This window comes from Chlorocebus sabaeus, chromosome 20, assembly GCF_047675955.1.
Source record: "Chlorocebus sabaeus isolate Y175 chromosome 20, mChlSab1.0.hap1, whole genome shotgun sequence".
In the NCBI taxonomy this organism is placed as follows: domain Eukaryota; kingdom Metazoa; phylum Chordata; class Mammalia; order Primates; family Cercopithecidae; genus Chlorocebus; species Chlorocebus sabaeus.
Window position 1 is genome coordinate 112,531,547 of NC_132923.1, and position 17,517 is coordinate 112,549,063.

At 41.9% G+C, this 17,517-nt stretch overlaps 1 protein-coding gene across 2 annotated transcripts in view; it reads right to left on the reverse strand.

Moving 5' to 3' along the window:
* The window catches only part of RCAN3 (RCAN family member 3), a 42,066-nt gene that overhangs the window by 6,763 nt on the left and 17,786 nt on the right, over positions 1-17,517 (reverse strand). For both annotated transcript variants that reach the window (XM_007980013.3, XM_007980014.3), the window contains exons 3-4: positions 3,037-3,210; positions 1,482-1,653 (exon numbers count right to left, since the gene is read on the reverse strand). In XM_007980013.3, coding sequence (XP_007978204.2) covers positions 1,482-1,653; positions 3,037-3,210 — 346 coding nt within the window. The remainder of the gene's footprint in view (positions 1-1,481; positions 1,654-3,036; positions 3,211-17,517) is intronic.

The window sequence follows — 17,517 nt, forward strand, 5'->3', positions numbered from 1 at the left end:
TTAGAGATTTGATACTTTAAGGCTGGTATAAAACGTTGTTTCAGTACTGAGGTCTTGGGAGTTAAAATGCAAATGCTAATTATTGTTTTATGAATAATATGAGTGAATCTGTTTAATTAACTTATTTATTTATTTGAGATGGAGTCTTGCTCTGTTGGCCAAGCTGGAGTGCAGTGGCGCGATCTCAGCTCACTGCAACCTCTGCCCCCGCCCCGGTTCAAGTGATTCTCCTGCCTCAGCCTCTGGAGTAGTTGGGACTACAGGTGTGAGCCACCACGCCCAGCTAATTTTTGTATTTTTAGTTGAGATGGGGTTTTATCATGTTGGCCAGGGTGGTCTCAAACTCCTGACCGCAAGTGATCTGCCTGCTTTGGCCTCCCAAAGTGCTGGGATTACAGGTGTGAGCCACCGCACCCGGCTGAGTCAATCTGTTTAACTTCAAAATGGTTTCAGTTTTCCTTTGGGAGATACTTGTAAGGATCCAGGCAGCACAGGCAATCCGTTGATTATAGGACCTTGGATATCTAAGATACAGCTCTAACATCTAAAAACAGCACTGAGTCACTTCTTCCTCAAAATGCCTCCTTTATTCCCCTTCAAGAGACGTAACTCTGTCTTGGGTGGACAACTGTCTGAACCAGCATCACGTTGGTTTCTTATATGATTTTAAAAGGAAGAGAGGTAGAGAAAGAGAAGGAACAGAGGAAATGAAACAGAAATGACAAAAATATTGAAGGAATGAGATGATATCACCACCAATTCCTTGTAATGTATTCAAAGCAGTTGTTTGCCTGATACTTGGTGGGGCTGGGGAGAGAAGGCACCTAATATTCACTAACTGCCTATCAAGTACTAGCAAAATTTGTAGTAAAAATTGCAGTTACATTTACTGAGTATTATGTGTACATCATTTAATACTTATTTTTTATTTTTATTTTTGGAGACAGAGTCTTGCTTCAAGGCCCAGGCTGGAGTGCAGTGGTGTGATCTTGGCTCACTGCAACCTCCGCCTCTCGGGTTCAAGCAATTCTCCTGCTTCAGCCTCCCGAGTAGCTGGGACTAGAGGCGTACACCACCACACCTAATTTTTTGTATTTTAGTAGAGACAGGGTTTCACCATGTTGGTCGGGTTGGTCTCGAACTCCTGACCTCAAGCAATCCGCCTGCCCTACCCTCTCAAAGTGGTGGGATTACAGGTGTGAGCCACCACGCCCAGCCCTCATTTAGTACTTACAACCACACTGAATGGTGTATATGATTCTCCCTACTTTATAGATGGAAAAGCAGAAGCTCAGAAAATGGAGGCTACGTAACTTGCTCAAGATCACAGAGCAAGTAGATGCCACAGCTGGAATTTGAACCCAGGTGTGTTTGACTTTATCCTCTGCTCTAATCATACTGCCACAATGCACACTGCTGAATATGATCTTCAATATAAAAGTTTCTTGGGGAAGAAAAGAGGAAAAATAGAAGTTTATTACCTGGTCCCAGTTTGGAAACAGCACAGAGTAAATCATAATTTATAACAGGCATCGCATCTTCGCTCTGCTTCCACCCCACCGGGGGAGAGGCTGGAGGAGAGATGAGGAACTGCTTGACAGGCTGGGGCGGCAGGAGATAGGACTTGTCCCGCACTTCACCAGACATCTGCACCTGCGGGGAGCGAGATGCTCAAAGCCAGTTTGCAAACTGGGCTATGTTTTCTTCATTTTCAACTTTATGTTTACTGTTCCATCTTTGTGTAGAAAATTAAACATTTCTCTTAAACAGTCTATAATCTCCAAGAGGGTGGGACTGGGTCTGTTTGGCTCACCACTGGCCACTCAGTGCACAGCACATGGCCACACATAGTAGATGCTTCATAAATATTAACCGAATAAAAAATAAATGGATGGGCTGGGTGTGGTGGCTCACACCTGTAATCCCAGCACTTTGAGAGGCCGAGGCGGATGGATCACCTGAGGTCAGGAATTCGAGATCAGCCTGGCCAACATGGTGAAACTCTATCTCTACTGAAAATACAAAAATTAGCTGGTGTGGTGGCACATGTCTGTAGTCCCAGCTACTTGGGAGGCTGAAGCAGGAGAATCACTTGAACCCGGGAGGCAGAGGATGTGGTGAGCTGAGATTGCATCACTGCATTCCAGCCTGGGTGACAGTGAGACTCCATCTCAAAAAATAAAAAAATAAAAATAACAGATAAATAAATAAATAAGTGGATGAACAGAGAAATGAATGACAATAACTACTAAATTCCAATCTGAGAAGACATTAGGTTATATCGACTTATTTGTACCCTATCTCAAGAGACTCTACCCAGAAATGTCAAGACATCTTTTCATTTAGGTTTTTACTTGGAAGGCAAGACAAGAAACTTTTTTTTTCTTTTAATTTGAAAGGGAGACTGTAAAAAATGCTTTTCTGAAAATAAAACAGTGCACTTGATACACGAGTAGTCTCTTGATTTTGCCCATTCTTCTCAGAAGAAATCCGTTTCTCAGCGAGTCACACCAACGCAGGATTAGAATATACTAAGTGTAGCCAATTCTTGGTACCCTACAGGGTCCTCTGCAATTTCAAAGTCGAAGATTTGTACAGTTCTGTGACCTCCCTGGTTCCTCATATGAATTATGGAACACAGAAAATGATTTAAGAGACCATTTTCTCAGTTTTCCCAAGGATTTCATGTCTTACTTCATGTGTGCCATTCTAGATGCACAGGAGGTAAGTGAGTTCCCTAACACTAGGTGTCAGGGCGTAACCCACGCAGAATCCCGGTTGATCAAAGGTGCCAGAAAAATCAACTCCTTCAACTGCTAGTCTCAGCAAAACAAAGTTAGGAGGTCAATGTGCTTAATACATACATAACATTATGTACCTATAAAATAAAAGGAAAATATTTTTGTATTATTTGCTGATTGAGATGGTTCATTCTATACACCTCTACTATAATAATATAGAAAATAGTGAACTAAAACTATTTTTGGATGGAGAAAAACAAGTTTAGAGAACAGTGTTCTTTGCACTGTGAAGTACCTGTGCAAAATACAGCTTTAGCTTCTGCCCATTGAAGTCTGTTTCGTGGAGTTCTATTCGCGCTCTTGCTGCTGCTTCAGGTTTGCTGAAATTTATTCTGACTCTTCTAAAGCTTTTAAACAGTTGAAAAGTAACTTGGTCATCATAGATGGTGAAGAGTGCTTCAAATCTTTCCTATAATTAAGGAGCAGCAAGGCAAAGGGAATGGGAGTGAAAAAAAAGAAAAATCTTTAACAGAAGAGGAAATGTAAATCATGGAACCTAAGTAATTAAGAACTCATTGTAAGTTAAACTTTTCTCCTAAAACAGTATACTTTTCTTGCACATATACAAGAACAGGTATTCTGTAATTTAGCAATTGCACTTACTTTATGTATTTTTTTGAGATGGTGTCTCATTCTGTCATCCAGGCTGGAGTGCAGTGACGTGATCTCAGCTCACTGCAACCTCCACCTCTTGGGTTCAAAATGATTTTCCTGCCTCAGCCTCCAAAGTAGCTGGGATTATAGGGGCCGGCCACCATGCCCGGCTAATTTTTATATTTTTAGTAGAGATGGGTTTCACCATGTTGGCCAGGCTGGTCTTAAACTCCTGACCTCAAGTGATCCATTCACCTCAGCCTCCCAAAGTGCTGGGATTACAGGCATGAGCCACCACGCTGGGTCATGCACTTATTTTAAGTGTAATTAACTTTATTAAATATTGTCTACATTCAAAGGTTATAAAACGAATGCAAGATATGAGAATGATACAAACATGCCCAATTCTAGAACACTGCTACTGTTCTGATGTCCTCGGTGCAACAAGGTTGGTTTTCCCTGTCACATTCCTTTCCTCCTTCAAAGCTGTCATTTCTGGAATTTTATCATTCCCTTGTTTTTCTTTATAGTTTACAACATTTATTTGTATCTCTAAAAATGTTATCATGTTATGTATTCTTCCACAACTTGCTTTTTTTGCTTAGATCTTGCTGCTGAGGTTCTCCCTTGCTGCTGTGTGTGACTGGTTTTTTTTTTTTGTTTTTTTTTTTTTGGAGATAGAGTCGCACTCTGTTGCCTAGAATGAGGTGCAGTAGTGCAATCTTGCCTCACTGCAGCCGTGACCTCTAGGGTTCAGGTAATCCTCCTGCCTCAGCCTCTTGGGTAGCTGGGACTAAAGGTACCTGCCACCACATCCAGCTAATTTTTTGTATTTTCAGAAGAGAGGGGGTTTTGCCACATTGCCCAAGCTGGTCTCAAACTCCTTGGGCTGAAGTCGTCTACCCCCCTTGACCTCCCAAAGTGCTGGGATTATAGGTATGAGCCACTACACCCAGCAAGACATCCATTTCTAAGTACTGTTTCAGCTGTTCACCACCAGTTTGTTTAATTTTTTTTTTTTTTTTTTTGAGACAGGGTCTTGCTATATTGCCTGAGTTGGGCTCAAGTGATCCTCCTGCCTCAGCCTCCCAAGCAGCTGGGAGTACAGGCATGTGCAACCACACCCAGCACCTGAACAGTTTTGATATGTTTTATTTTTATTTTTTAAAATAGAAGGCAGGGCAAAAATAAAATAAAATAAAATAAGCCAGGTGTGGCCAGGCATAGTGGCTCACACCTGTAATCCCAGCACTTTGGGAGGCTGAGGTGGGCGGATCACTTGAGGTCAGGAGTTCAAGACGAGCATGGTCAACATGGTGAAACCCTGTCTCTACTAAAAATATAAAAATTAGCCAGGCATGGTAGTCAGCACCTATAATCCCAGCTATTTGGGAGGCTGAGGTGGGAGAATCACTTGAACCCGGGAAGTGGAGGCTGCAGTGAGCCAAGATCGTGCCACCGCACTCCAGCCTGGGTGACAGAACAAGACTCTGTCTTTAAAAAAAAAAAAAAAAGAGAGAGAGAGAGACAGAGTCTCTCTGTCGCCCAGGCTGGAGTGCAGTGGTGTGATCAGAGAGCTCACTGCAGCTTCGAACTCCTGGGCTCAAGCCACCCCCACTACATCAGCCTCCTTCAGCATGCACCACCACATCTGGCTTTTTTTTTTTTTTTAATGAGATGAGGTCTTGCTATGTTTCCCAGGCTAGTCTCAAACTCCTGAGCTCAAACTATCTTCCTACCTTGGCCTCCCAAAGTGCTGGGATTACAGGCATGAGTCACCATGCCTGGCCACACCTGGCTAATTTTATTTCATTTTTGTACAGAGTCTCAAAGTCTTGCCCAAGCTGGTCTGGAACTTCTGTGCTCAAGTAATCCTTCTGCCTGAGCCTCCCAAAGTGCTGGGATTAAAGACGTGAGCAACTGCGCCAGTTGATTCTAAATACTCTCTGATTTTTCTTACGATCTCTCCCTGTCTCATGAATTGTTTAGATGTATGTTTCTTAAACTGCAAATAGACGGGAGTTTTTTATCTTTTTAATGTCTTACTCATTTTCACTCTGATTGGAGTAGGCTATCCATAGTGATAGTAATCCTTTGACAGTTTGAGACTTGCTTTTGGTTCAATGTCATTAAATTTCATAAATCTTCCACATGTGCTTGAAAAGAGTGTATTTGTGCAGCTGTTTGGTACAGTATTATAAAAATGTTCAGTATATCCAACTCATATTCTTTACAAGTTCCATATCCTGATTGTTTGGGGGTCTGTTTTAACTATTATCAGGAAAGATCTGTTAGATTTTCCCACTATCAGGTGGATGTGTTATTTTTCTGTATAATTTGGTTACTTTCGCGTCCTACATTTTAAGGCTAAGTTACCATGTGCGTACAAGCTTATAGTTGTTTTCTCTTCCTGGTGAATGAAACTTTTAATCATTAGGTAGTGACCTTCTTCATCTGCCAGATAAAGGAATGTGCTTTGTTTTAAAGTCTATTTTGTCTGGTATTAATATAGCTAGTGTAGCTTTCTTTTGATTATGTATTGCATGGAAATCAATTTTTAGCCTTTACTGCTAACCTTTATGTATCCTTATGTTTTAGATATGTCTCATAAAAAGAATACATGTGTGTATAATGCATGTGTGTGCCTGTATGTAAATAAATGCAGTTTGACACTCACTGTCTTTCCACTGGAGTCCATTATTGACTGCTGGTATTTTGGGATGTCTACTATCTTATCTGTTTGTCTTAGATTTTCTGTGTTCATTTTTTTTGTTTGTTTGTTTTCTTTCCAACTATTTTTTCTCTTTCTCTATTCCTACCCTGAGTGAAATTCCTATGAAAGATGCTAATGTATGTTTGACAACGTCTTTAAAGATGCCTAACTCCCCTCCCTACAGCCACAGCTTCTCTTTCACAAAGGCAAAACCATCAAACCTTTTTCTCAACATTCATACTGGGACTATGCAATTCCACAAAAATAGCATTTTGGGGTAAAAAGCATTGGAAGAATATCTGAGCACAAATCATTTTATATAATTTGCAATAAGTGTGATCTCCAGAGTATTTTGAGATGGACTAGAGAAAGAGAGCAATATTTGAATCATTCATGAGGCTGAGAAAAAAAATGGTTATTTTCCTATTTATTAATGAATTGGGATAATGAAAAGCCTAATTTCAATCACCAGAAGAAACGCAACATTAAATTTTCTTTACAGAAAACATTATTTAGGCAATGGTTTAATACACGAAATGTAATAAAATGGATCTAAGAAACTTCTCAATACCTTTAGAAGTATTCCTTAGGCTTGGCAATGGTAACACAATAAAAGGAACCTATAAATTAGCTTTGTTCTCGCTTGGCCTATGTAAAGATCTTTCAATGATCTATTGATCCTGAAGTGCAAATTATACATTCCCTCATTTATTAGCTTCTCTCAATGTGAACATTTACCTGCCACTTTGCACTATTTCTCCAATTGTATAAAATATAAAATAATTTGTCCTCTAATATTTATTCTTTGTGTTCAAATATCCTTCATTCTTGAGGAAACATCATTTATCCTAAAGACTATGTATTTTTTGCTGATTCATTTAAAAAAATAAATTATGCCGGACCTTCTACTCAGCCTGGCTTTTCAGTGGACTGCAAGCTGCTTCCAGCAGGGGGCAGTTTTAAGATCAATCCTATTCTTATTTACTACAGTATTTCCATATACTAAAGTAATACAGAAAGCCATGCACGGTGGCTTACGCCTGTATTCCTAACACTTTGGGAGGCTGAAGCAGGCAGATCAACTTGAGGCAAGGAGTTTGAGACCAGCCTGGCCAATGTGATGAAACCCCATCTCTACTAAAAATACAAAATTACACACCTGTAGTCCTAGTTACTCAGGAGGCTGAGACATGAGAATTGCTTTAGCCTGGGAGGCAAAATTATGCCACTGTACTCCATCTTGAGTAAGAGAGCAAGACTGTCTCAAAAAAAAGTAATATAGATAAATAATAAAATATTATATAGCTTTAGTAAGGATTTTAAAGTAGCGTATCAGTTCTTAAAAGGGAAGGTGAATAGGTAAATATATTAAATACTGATGATTATTATTGCTTCTGGATACATTTCTTTTTTTTTTTTTTTTTTGAGACAGAGTCTGGCTCTGTCGCCCAGGCTGGAGTGCAGTGGCCGGATCTCAGCTCACTGCAAGCTCCACCTCCCGGGTTTGCGCCATTCTCCTGCCTCAGCCTCCCGAGTAGCTGGGACTACAGGCGCCCGCCACCTCGCCCAGCTAGTTTTTTGTATTTTTTAGTAGAGACGGGGTTTCACCGTGTTAGCCAGGATGGTCTCAATCTCCTGACCTCGTGATCCACCTGTCTCGGCCTCCCAAAGTGCTGGGATTACAGGCTTGAGCCACCGCGCCCGGCCGCTTCTGGATACATTTCAAAGTTTCTTCAGCATCCATTTCAAAGGTGGTTAGCTTTGTCGCTTTTAAAGAGAATGAGAATTGAGATTTTGCAAAATTACAACCCATTTGGTTCTTGGTATTAGTTTATTTTAAATGTATTTTAAACATTAAGAAAATATTAAAATTCCCATGTGATATAGTCAAGAAATATTAACACTGAACACAATGGAAATCAAGAACTAATTAAGAACAGCTTATAAAATATTAGTACTTTGTTAATTCTATACATTAAACATTTTCCTTGCCCAAGGTAAAAGGACCATGTATTATCCCTAGTCCTCCACAGCAATGAATTTTTCCTAGTACCAATGCATTGTATGACAGAAGCTATCTTGCAAACAGCTACTTGATAATCATATCCTTCTTCCTTTTTCCCTTCAAGATACTTCTTTTCTTCAAATTCCAGAAATACACTGTAACTGAATGTAACATGCAGATGACAGCAATGGGTCATATGGCTGGCGCCTGCTCTTTCTCTCTCTCTCTCTCTCTCTCCACCAAAATCCAATACCTGTGATAGGACTAAGAATTATAACAAAATGGCCAGACACAGTGGCTCATTCTTGTAATCCCAGCACTTTGGGATGCCAGGAACTTGAGACCAGCCTGGGCAACACTGCAAGACCCTATCTCTACAAACAAATTAAATAATTAGCCAGGCATGGTGGCACATGCTTGTAGCCTTATCTACTCAGTTGGCTAAAGTGGGAAGATTGTTTGAACCCAGGAGTTCGAGGCTGCAGTGAGCCACAATCGCACCACTGTGCTCCAGCCTGAGCAACAGAGTGAGACCCTGTCTCTCTCTCTCTCTAAAAAAAAGAATTACACAAAAATGAAGCCATGCAAGAACTGATTAGCAAGCTTTTTCTGAATTTTTGTTCTTTCTCTCTCCTTCACACCCATTTTCCCTTGAAGTAGCATAAATATGGTTATGAAATATGTGAATTCTAGCTGTGAGGTGCTTTAGAAGCATGAAGAATTAACTTGGAGGCAAAACCATCAGTTTCCTATTTGAGAAAAAAGGTTACAAGCCCTCAGCTGGTAGCTTTGCCCTTCTGTGAGTCCACAGACATCCCTACGTAGATTTCTGATGCTGCCCCTGATAGCCCGATATTAGCACGAAAGGGATTTAGAAGATTGCAGACAGCAGGGAAAGGACATAATCTATGAAAATGGACTGAAAACGACTTGTGATAAACATGAAGAGGATCTGCAGCTGTTCATTCAAAAACCAAATGACTATTTTTCTCCTTAGAATTGTTTCAGAAATAGCTCACTTTTATAAATGTCTGAATTCTCTAACGATGTAACATTAACATCATCCTGTTGGGTGATGGCTGCACATTTATTTGAGAAAAGATAATGGGGATTCAATTAAAATAAAAATCATCATTAACCACTTTACTTTTTCTGTAGTCACTTACTATCCCCCTCTGGCAGCGTAAGGTCTACAGGCACAACACAAATAATGCAACCTAAAAACCAATGCCTGAGGCTTTTTCCTATGATGTATGTAGGTTTTCCACAAAATATAGACCAGAAGCTGCCTTCGTATGCTAAGACCACCTGTGCAATTAGCCATCACAATGACAGCACATACCTTGTACCTAAAATAGCTAAGAACAACATGTAACCAACAACCTTCTTGGGGACTTAAGAAAGAGTGCTTGACAGCTGGATAACAGGCATCAGTAAAGGAGAAAAGTGGAAAAGGCCATACAAGAAGGTCAGTTTCAAGGAGCAACAGATGAGGATGGCAGCCAAGTGTGTACTTCCTGACCTTTCTGGAACCACCATGGCTCCACTCTGTTGCCCTATCCCAACTAGGAGAAGGCAAGGTTTAGCTGTTTCACTGAAGAACAAACTGGGAACATGATTTTGCCACACCCCTTTGCTTTGGACTGAAAAAAAATGAGGAGCCCACCACTTCTAGTAAACATTAGAGAGTAGGAGGATGGGAGGCTGAGGCATGAGAATTGCTTGAACCTGGGAGGCGGAGGCTGCAGAGAGCCGTGATTGTGCCACCACACTCCAGCCTGGGTGACAGAGCGAGACTCTGTCTCAAAAAAAAAAAAAAAAAAACAAAAGAAAACAAAACAAACAGAGTAGGAGGAACGATTTTACTCTTGAGAAGGAATGGCTTGATTCATTCAGCAGTGAAATTATCTTTGGCATCCTAAGGCAAGAGATTTATATTCTATGTCTTTCTGTAAATCTGACCTAGAAAATCCCATTTCTCCAGTGTCCCGAGCCTGCAGGTCCACTAATATCAAAGGCAAGGCCTCCATTTCTGTCTGGGGATAGGCAAAGTGCTTTTGGTTCTCCTCAATCACCACTGACTAAAACAGCCAGGGAGATGGACTTTACTAAACAGAAAAAAGAGCACATACAGCTGGGCATGGTGAATTTTAAAACTTCCTTTGATAATCTGAGTACTTGTAAAATTCTGGGACCTAAAGTCAGAAGTGCTAGAGGGGAGCAGAATATATGAAAAATGCAAAAACTTTTGTCAACCTTTATTATTTATGTTACCATCATCATTTTTCCAGATCAGAAAGAAACCTGTAACTGAATTAAAATTCAAGAAAATATGGAATGCTAGCTATTCAAGATGGATTTTTATGTTTTAATGGCTACTGTATTTACAAACACATACTCTGACTTATTGGAACATAAATTCTTTCTTTTTTCTTGAGACAGGGTCTCACTCTGTTACCCAGGCTGGAGTGCAGTGGTGCAATCTTGGCTCACTGAAACCTCTGCCTCCTGGGTTCATGTAACTCTCCTGCCTCAGCTTCCTGAGTAGCTGGGACTACAGGTGCCTGCCACCACGCCCGGCTAATTTTTGTATTTTTAGTAGAGACGAGGTTTCACCATGTTGGCCACACTGGTCTTGAACTTCTGACCTCAAGTGATCTGCCTGCCTCAGCCTCCCACAGTGCTAGATTATAGGCATGAGCCATACTGTGCCCAACCCTGGAACATCAATTCTTAAACGGCTATGAGTTTTTTCCAAATCTATAATATTCCTTAAACCATGTACAAGAAAAGTGGTCAACATGATGATTAATCATTATTGATCGGAACAAATTATGGATTGGCATAAGGATGGGATCATGAAAATACTTTGATTGCTGTGTTAGTTACAAGGGTAGATACTGTCAAGTCACCAAACTGCACACTTTGAAGATCTGTACATTTCACTAAGAGTTTTACCAAAGTTAAAAACAATGTATAAGGGGAAACAAGATAAAAAGATGGGGTGAAATGGCTACAGCAGCCAGCTGCCAGGTCAGAGGTAGCACCTGGGTCTCACCATCGCTGAGCACAGGTGTTGGATACCAGAGCCCTGCTTCATGAGGGTCTGCCATGGACCTGGTTGTGGGCCCAGAAAGGCTGGTTTTGGCTGGCACTATTTTCCGTCTTTAATTAGGGCAACATATCCTTAGTTATTAATAGTAATTCTGGTTATAGAAACTTCTCTGGCTGGGTGTGGTGGCTTACGCCTATAATCCCAACACTTTGGGAGGCCGATGCAGGAGGATTACTTGAGGCCAGGAGTCTGAGACCAGCTTGAGCAACATAATGAGACCTCATCTCTACAAAAAAAAAAAAAAAAAAATTAGCCATTCGTGGTGGTGTGCACCTGTAGTCCCAGCTACTCAGGAAGCTGAGGTGGGAGGGCTGCTTGAGCCCAGGAGGTCAAAGCTGCAGTAAGCCAAGACTATTCACTGCACTCCAGCCTGGGCGACAGAGCGAGACTCTGTCTCAAAAAAAAAAAAAACCACAAAAACAAAAAAATAAAAATAAAAATTTCTCTCTTCCGTAGTTAAGTTGGAAAAGATCTATGACTGTGCTTGAACTGAAGATGTATGCACAATGTAGAAATCATTTTCAAGCAGTTTGGTGGCCAGCTGCCAGGCTCAAAATACCTCGAAAATGCACTTTGCCACCCGAGGAACAGGTCCACAATCACAGCTACCCCCCAATTACAGCAACATTAACAGTTAAGCTGATTAGGCAGCTGTCAGGGCTTCTACAGAAACAATCTACACACACACACACTCTTTCAAGATGTGAAGGTACTGCACTCAAGTGCTGACACTCAAACCCTGTAGCCCATCAATAAAGAAAAGTACTTTTTATTTGGCTTTTCTATTGGAGAAGTGCGATCTTCAAAACCACAAATGGGAGAACTTCTAACAGCTCGTGACAGCAGTATCGGCCTTTTTCCCCTTAAGCCTAGAGGTTGTTTGGCTATTTACTGAATAAAGCAAAGAAGACAGAGGAGCAGATTATAAGGTCCCCTGAAGGAAACAGCAGATGGACCAAATCTAGAGAGAGCGCACACGAATTGAGAAACACAGATTTCTGTTCTTTGCAACCCCACTTAGCTATTTTGCTATTGAAGGGCATGTCAAAGAGGCAGTCAAATTATAAGTAGGCAATTACCTAACCCAAAGCCCAAAAACAGCCCAAAAAACACCTCAGGTTTGCAAACCTATCCAGGGAGCTGGACTCAAACATACAGTTTTGATCTAAGACATCACAGTTAAGAAAAACCAGGGTGAGTTCTTCCCCCCACAAACCGTGCAAATTTGCCTAGGAACAAGGGAAAGTGTTTCAGCTGCCCAGGCTGCTCTTCAAGCACTCCGGGCTCCGTTTTCAAGGTTGGTGTGGTGGCAGATCCATGCCAGCTGCTCGAGAAAACTGATGACTGCTCTCCAGGATGTCCACTGGAATCTTCCCTCCCTCTTTCCTGTCCTCCCTGTCCATGAAGTAGGAAGGATTTGGGAAGTCCAAGTTCAGCTTGAATTCCACATCTGGCCTTGGGTTCCGTGACAGCCAGGAGCAGAACGACATGGGCCAGGTGCAGATGCTCCGACGGCCCCATCAGAGACAGTGTCCATATGGCGATCTCTTTGTGACTTTTGTGAGCGAGCATTGGCTTTGATGAACAAGCATCAAACCCTGCTCTGCCTCTGAGAAGGGGAACGTGAGTGGATGTTATCCATTCGGGAGGACCAGAGGCCCCTGTTCATAGGCCTGGTGGTGTGTGCCTGTGGTCCCAGGTACTCAGGAAGCTGAGGTGGGAGGATCACTTGAGCCCAGGAGGCAGAGGCTGCAGTAAGCCGAGATTGCTCTACTGCACTCCAGCCTGGGCAACAGAGCCAGACCCTGTCTCAAGACAATAATAATAATACAAATAATGAATAAGGCATCCTTTCTATTCCTGAACATTCAGTCTAGAAGCTGTCGATGGAGCCATGTAAGGTAGCTGTGCACAAAGCTGGGCAGTGGGGGAGCTGCAGCAGCCCGCAGCACGGTGTGGGGTCCGGGTGGGGCAGGGCAGGTGGTCACTCGGAGAGTGGCCTGACATGGGGTATTGGAGCCCAGCAGAGATGAGGATGGTATGCCCAACAGGAGGCTGCCTAACACAGGGTAAGGGGGAGAGTATTCCTGCATTGGAGCAGTCGGACTGGAGGCGGAGGCCCAGGCAGGGTGGGAAGGTGAGGGGGTGGTGTGTGGGAACTCGGCAGCGGGTAGTGGAGCCCTGTAGGGTGAGGGAGTGTCTGTATAAGGGGCAGCCCAGTACACACAGGAAAAAGGCAGTGACAGTCACAGACAGGGGAAGGGAGAAAATTCTTTAGTATTGGACCGGAGCTGGACGTGTTAAATGTAAATGCATGTATATGCACGTATGTAGATACATGTATTGTGTGCATGTATGTAGACACATGTGTGCATCTGCATATTTCCTAGCCCTGTCCACTGAAGGGCCTGGAAACAGGGACACTCCATGAGCAATGGACACAGCCAACTGCCATATCCTGGTTTCTATACACTCTTCTCCACTGAAAGCAATCCAAGGGCTCCTTGGAAAAATGGCTGACTCCTAGTTCAGCACTGTATGTTGGAGCCCAAGTGCCAGGGCTGAGGCAGCGAAAGTACCAAATAATTCTAGAATATCTTGTGCTAGAAAGTAAGAAAGTACTCAAAGAATGATGGGTGCATGTCAAAAAGACACAGAAGCCACCTTGAAGGGACAACCACTGGCCAAATCCAGACAAACTGCAGCATCAAAATAATCACAGTAACAGATTATAACCAATGAATAAAATAGGAAACCATGGACCTTACTGTATGAACAAACTGAATACACTGAAGGTTTGATGGGGAAACAGTTTCAAAGTACCTCCCACAAAATATTAATTAATTACAAGGAGAAAAAGAGCAACTCGACAGTGGAGAAGTCTGGCAGACACCACCTTAACCAAGGGCTCAGAGCCAAAGGGGACAAATGGAAACCGCATCATCGGACAGGACCTGAAGGGAAGAGATCAGCGTCACCTCTGCAATGTTCTGGTCAAAGATGCACAAACTGAATCAAACCCGGAGGAAACATCACGCAAACCCAAAGCGAGAGACATGCTACAGAGTAACTGGACTGCAATCTTCAAGAGGATGGGATGCTATGAACAGTGAAGACAGACAGGCTTCCTTCAGATTGAAAAGGACTTAAAAGACCTGACAAATAAACGCGATAGGTGAGAAACAACTGGATATTTTCACTATAAAGGACATTACTGGGACAACCGGCAAATCCTGAATGGGATCTGAGGATTAGGAGGGAGAAATGTAACAATGTTAATTTCCCAGTTTTTTGTTTTTTTTCTCCCAGGAAAATGCCCCTGTTTGTAGGAAATACATATCGAAGTACTGGGGAGTGACAGCCATCATTGTGGGCAACTTATGCTTTGAAATGGTGCAGGAAAAGCAAAGTGCTCTGTACACTTTAAAAGGATCTTTTTTTGGGGGGATGGGATCTCGCTTTGTTGCCAAGACTGGAATGCAGTGGTGACATCATAGCTCACTACCGCCTCAAATTCCTTGGCTCAATAGATCCTCCTGCCTCGGTCTCCCAGAGTGCTGGGATGACAGGTGTGAACCATCATGCCTGGCTTATTTACTTATTTATACACACACATGTATTATGAACATGTTCTACTGTCCTAAATATGACATAAAACTTACAAAAATAAAAATGTAAATCAGGTAAGGAAATAAAAAAATAGGAAACACATGGTTATTCAAACTAATTGATGAGGGTTCAACATAAATGTTGGGGCGTGTTGATGTCTCAGTACACGTAGATTACTTTCCCAGTCATTTTCCCAGCACATATTTCATGAACAGCAAGGCTCGCAAGCCAGGCTCTGTGCTAGGCAGTATGGAGGTGACACACATGCCTATCCTGAGCTCCTTCACTTCTGAATTACCCTGTCCCCACCCATGGGAACACTTTGCTTTGGAAAGATTAGGAACGTATACACATGGGTAACCTAGCTATTTCTTTCTTTTTTTTTTTTTTGAGATGGAGTCTCACTCTGTCACCAGGCTGGAGTGCAGTGGCGCGATCTCAGCTCCCTGCAACCTCCACCTCCTGGGTTCAGGCTATTTTCCTGCCTCAGCCTCCCAAGTATCTGGGACTACATGTGCACGCCACCACACCCAGCTAGTATTTGTATTTTTAGTAGAGTCGGGGTTTCACCATGCTGGCTAGGATGGTCTCGATCTCTTGATCTTGTGACCACCTGCCTCGGCCTCCCAAAGTGCAAGGATTACAGGCGTGAGCCACCGCGCCCAGCCATAACCTAGCTATTTCTTAGCACCTAAGTCTTGAGGTCTACCTTGATTTGGGGAGTAGTGGATTGTTTGCAGCTGAAATTGAGCTTACTGGAAAAACAAAAAGCTTCAAGGTACAGAAGGGGCCATTAGCTCAAAGATATTTTACACTTGCTTTGATATATGGAACCTCCATAAATCAAGATAAAAAATTATAAGGCATTTTGACTATATATACACATCAGAAAAAAGTTATTTACATTATACTAGGATAAATGTCAATGAAGTGATAGGAAGTTAAGTAATTCTTTCATGTTATTTAGGTCTCACTTCCAATGTCAGTTCTTTGGATAGGCCTTCCCTGACCACTCAAGTTCAAAATCACCACCCATCAAGTCACTCTCTCGTGCTCCATACCATTTTATTTTCTCACGGTACTTGTTATTATCTGAACGTATTCGCTTGTTGGCACATTCACTATCTTTTTCTCCCTATGCTCCGTGAGGGATCCTTCATCTTGCTGACCGCTGTCTCCCCAGAACCTGTGACAGAGGCCAGCACAACGCTCCATCAAAACTTACTGACTGCACAAATCAAGAAAGGGGATCTGTAAACAAGTCATCTCCAAGAACGTGACAGCCAACCTTACTGTTCAGTGACTCGTAATTTTCTACTAATTTAGATGTCCAAATAAATCATCTGAAATCCTTTTAAATTCTTGTGTTTGAGGCAGCGTATTCACAATGGAAGCTACAACTATCCTGGATGGCAAATGAAGAGAGCTTTTTCATTTCAAAATCTCTTAAGATATGTCAAAATCCCTAAATGTTACATATACCGTGATGTAGTCTGAGGACCCAGTGCTAGTCTGTGAACTTTGCTACCAGTTCGCGAGAAGGTTCAGTACCGAAACAGAGAGAAAGTGTTTAGAAACGCTTTAGCAAGTTTACATCGCTATGACATTTTTATTCCATTTTACAAAAGCATCAGACAGTGACAGTTTAGAGGAAAAAACCTGGTCTTCCACTGGGTATAAGTCTGAGAAGGATTCATCTATAATTTACTTAAAAATACGTTGGAAAGTAATAAAAATGTAACTACTAGACCGGCAACATTTTTAAATTCTGAAAATAAAAAGTACTGATGATGCTCTGAAGCAATGGGAACTCTTACACATGGCTAGGAAGATGCAAACAGCTCTAAATGCCTTAGAGAGTATCTGACAATATGCACTAAGACTGGAGAAGCGTAACTCCACAAGCCAGCAGCGTCGCCCCAGCCTCATACAGGATGCTACGGAATGTTAGCGGCATCCGGGAATGCGATGGCAGCACACCAAAAAGAACGTAAATGCCCATCAACATGAGAATGGGTAAATAAATTGTAGTATATTTAGAAAATAAGATACTATAGAAGTGAAACTGAATACACATTTCAACATGGATTAGTCTTGCTGATACAGTGTTGAGCAAAAAAATAAGAATTTATACAATTATGCCATTTATATAAAATTTTATTTTTTATTTTATTATTTTCTAAATACTTCCAACTCCTTATTTTTTGTCTTTTTTTCTCAGTCGCTCAGGCTGGAGTGCAGTGGCGTGATCTCGGCTCACTGCAACCTCTGCCTCCCAGGTTCAAGCGATTCTCCTGCCTCAGCCTCCCAAGTAGCTGGGATTACAGGCGTGCACCACTATGCCTGACTAACTTTTGTATTTTTAGTACAGATGGGGTTTTGTCATGTTGGCCAGGCTGGTCTCGAATTCCTGACCTCAGGGTGATCCACCCACACTGGCCTCCCAAAGTGCTGGGATTACAGGCCTGTCCCACCATGCCTGGCCAATATATAAAATTGTAAATGATGTAAAATATTATTTATTTCATTAGTGTTCTAGCATACAGTTTAGCATACGATTTTCAGCATACGGATCATACATATATTTTGTTAATGTTTACTTAAGCTACAAATATCGTTGAAAATAATTGAAGATGCTTATCTCAAAATATATTACAATATTTCATGGCCAGGCACGGTG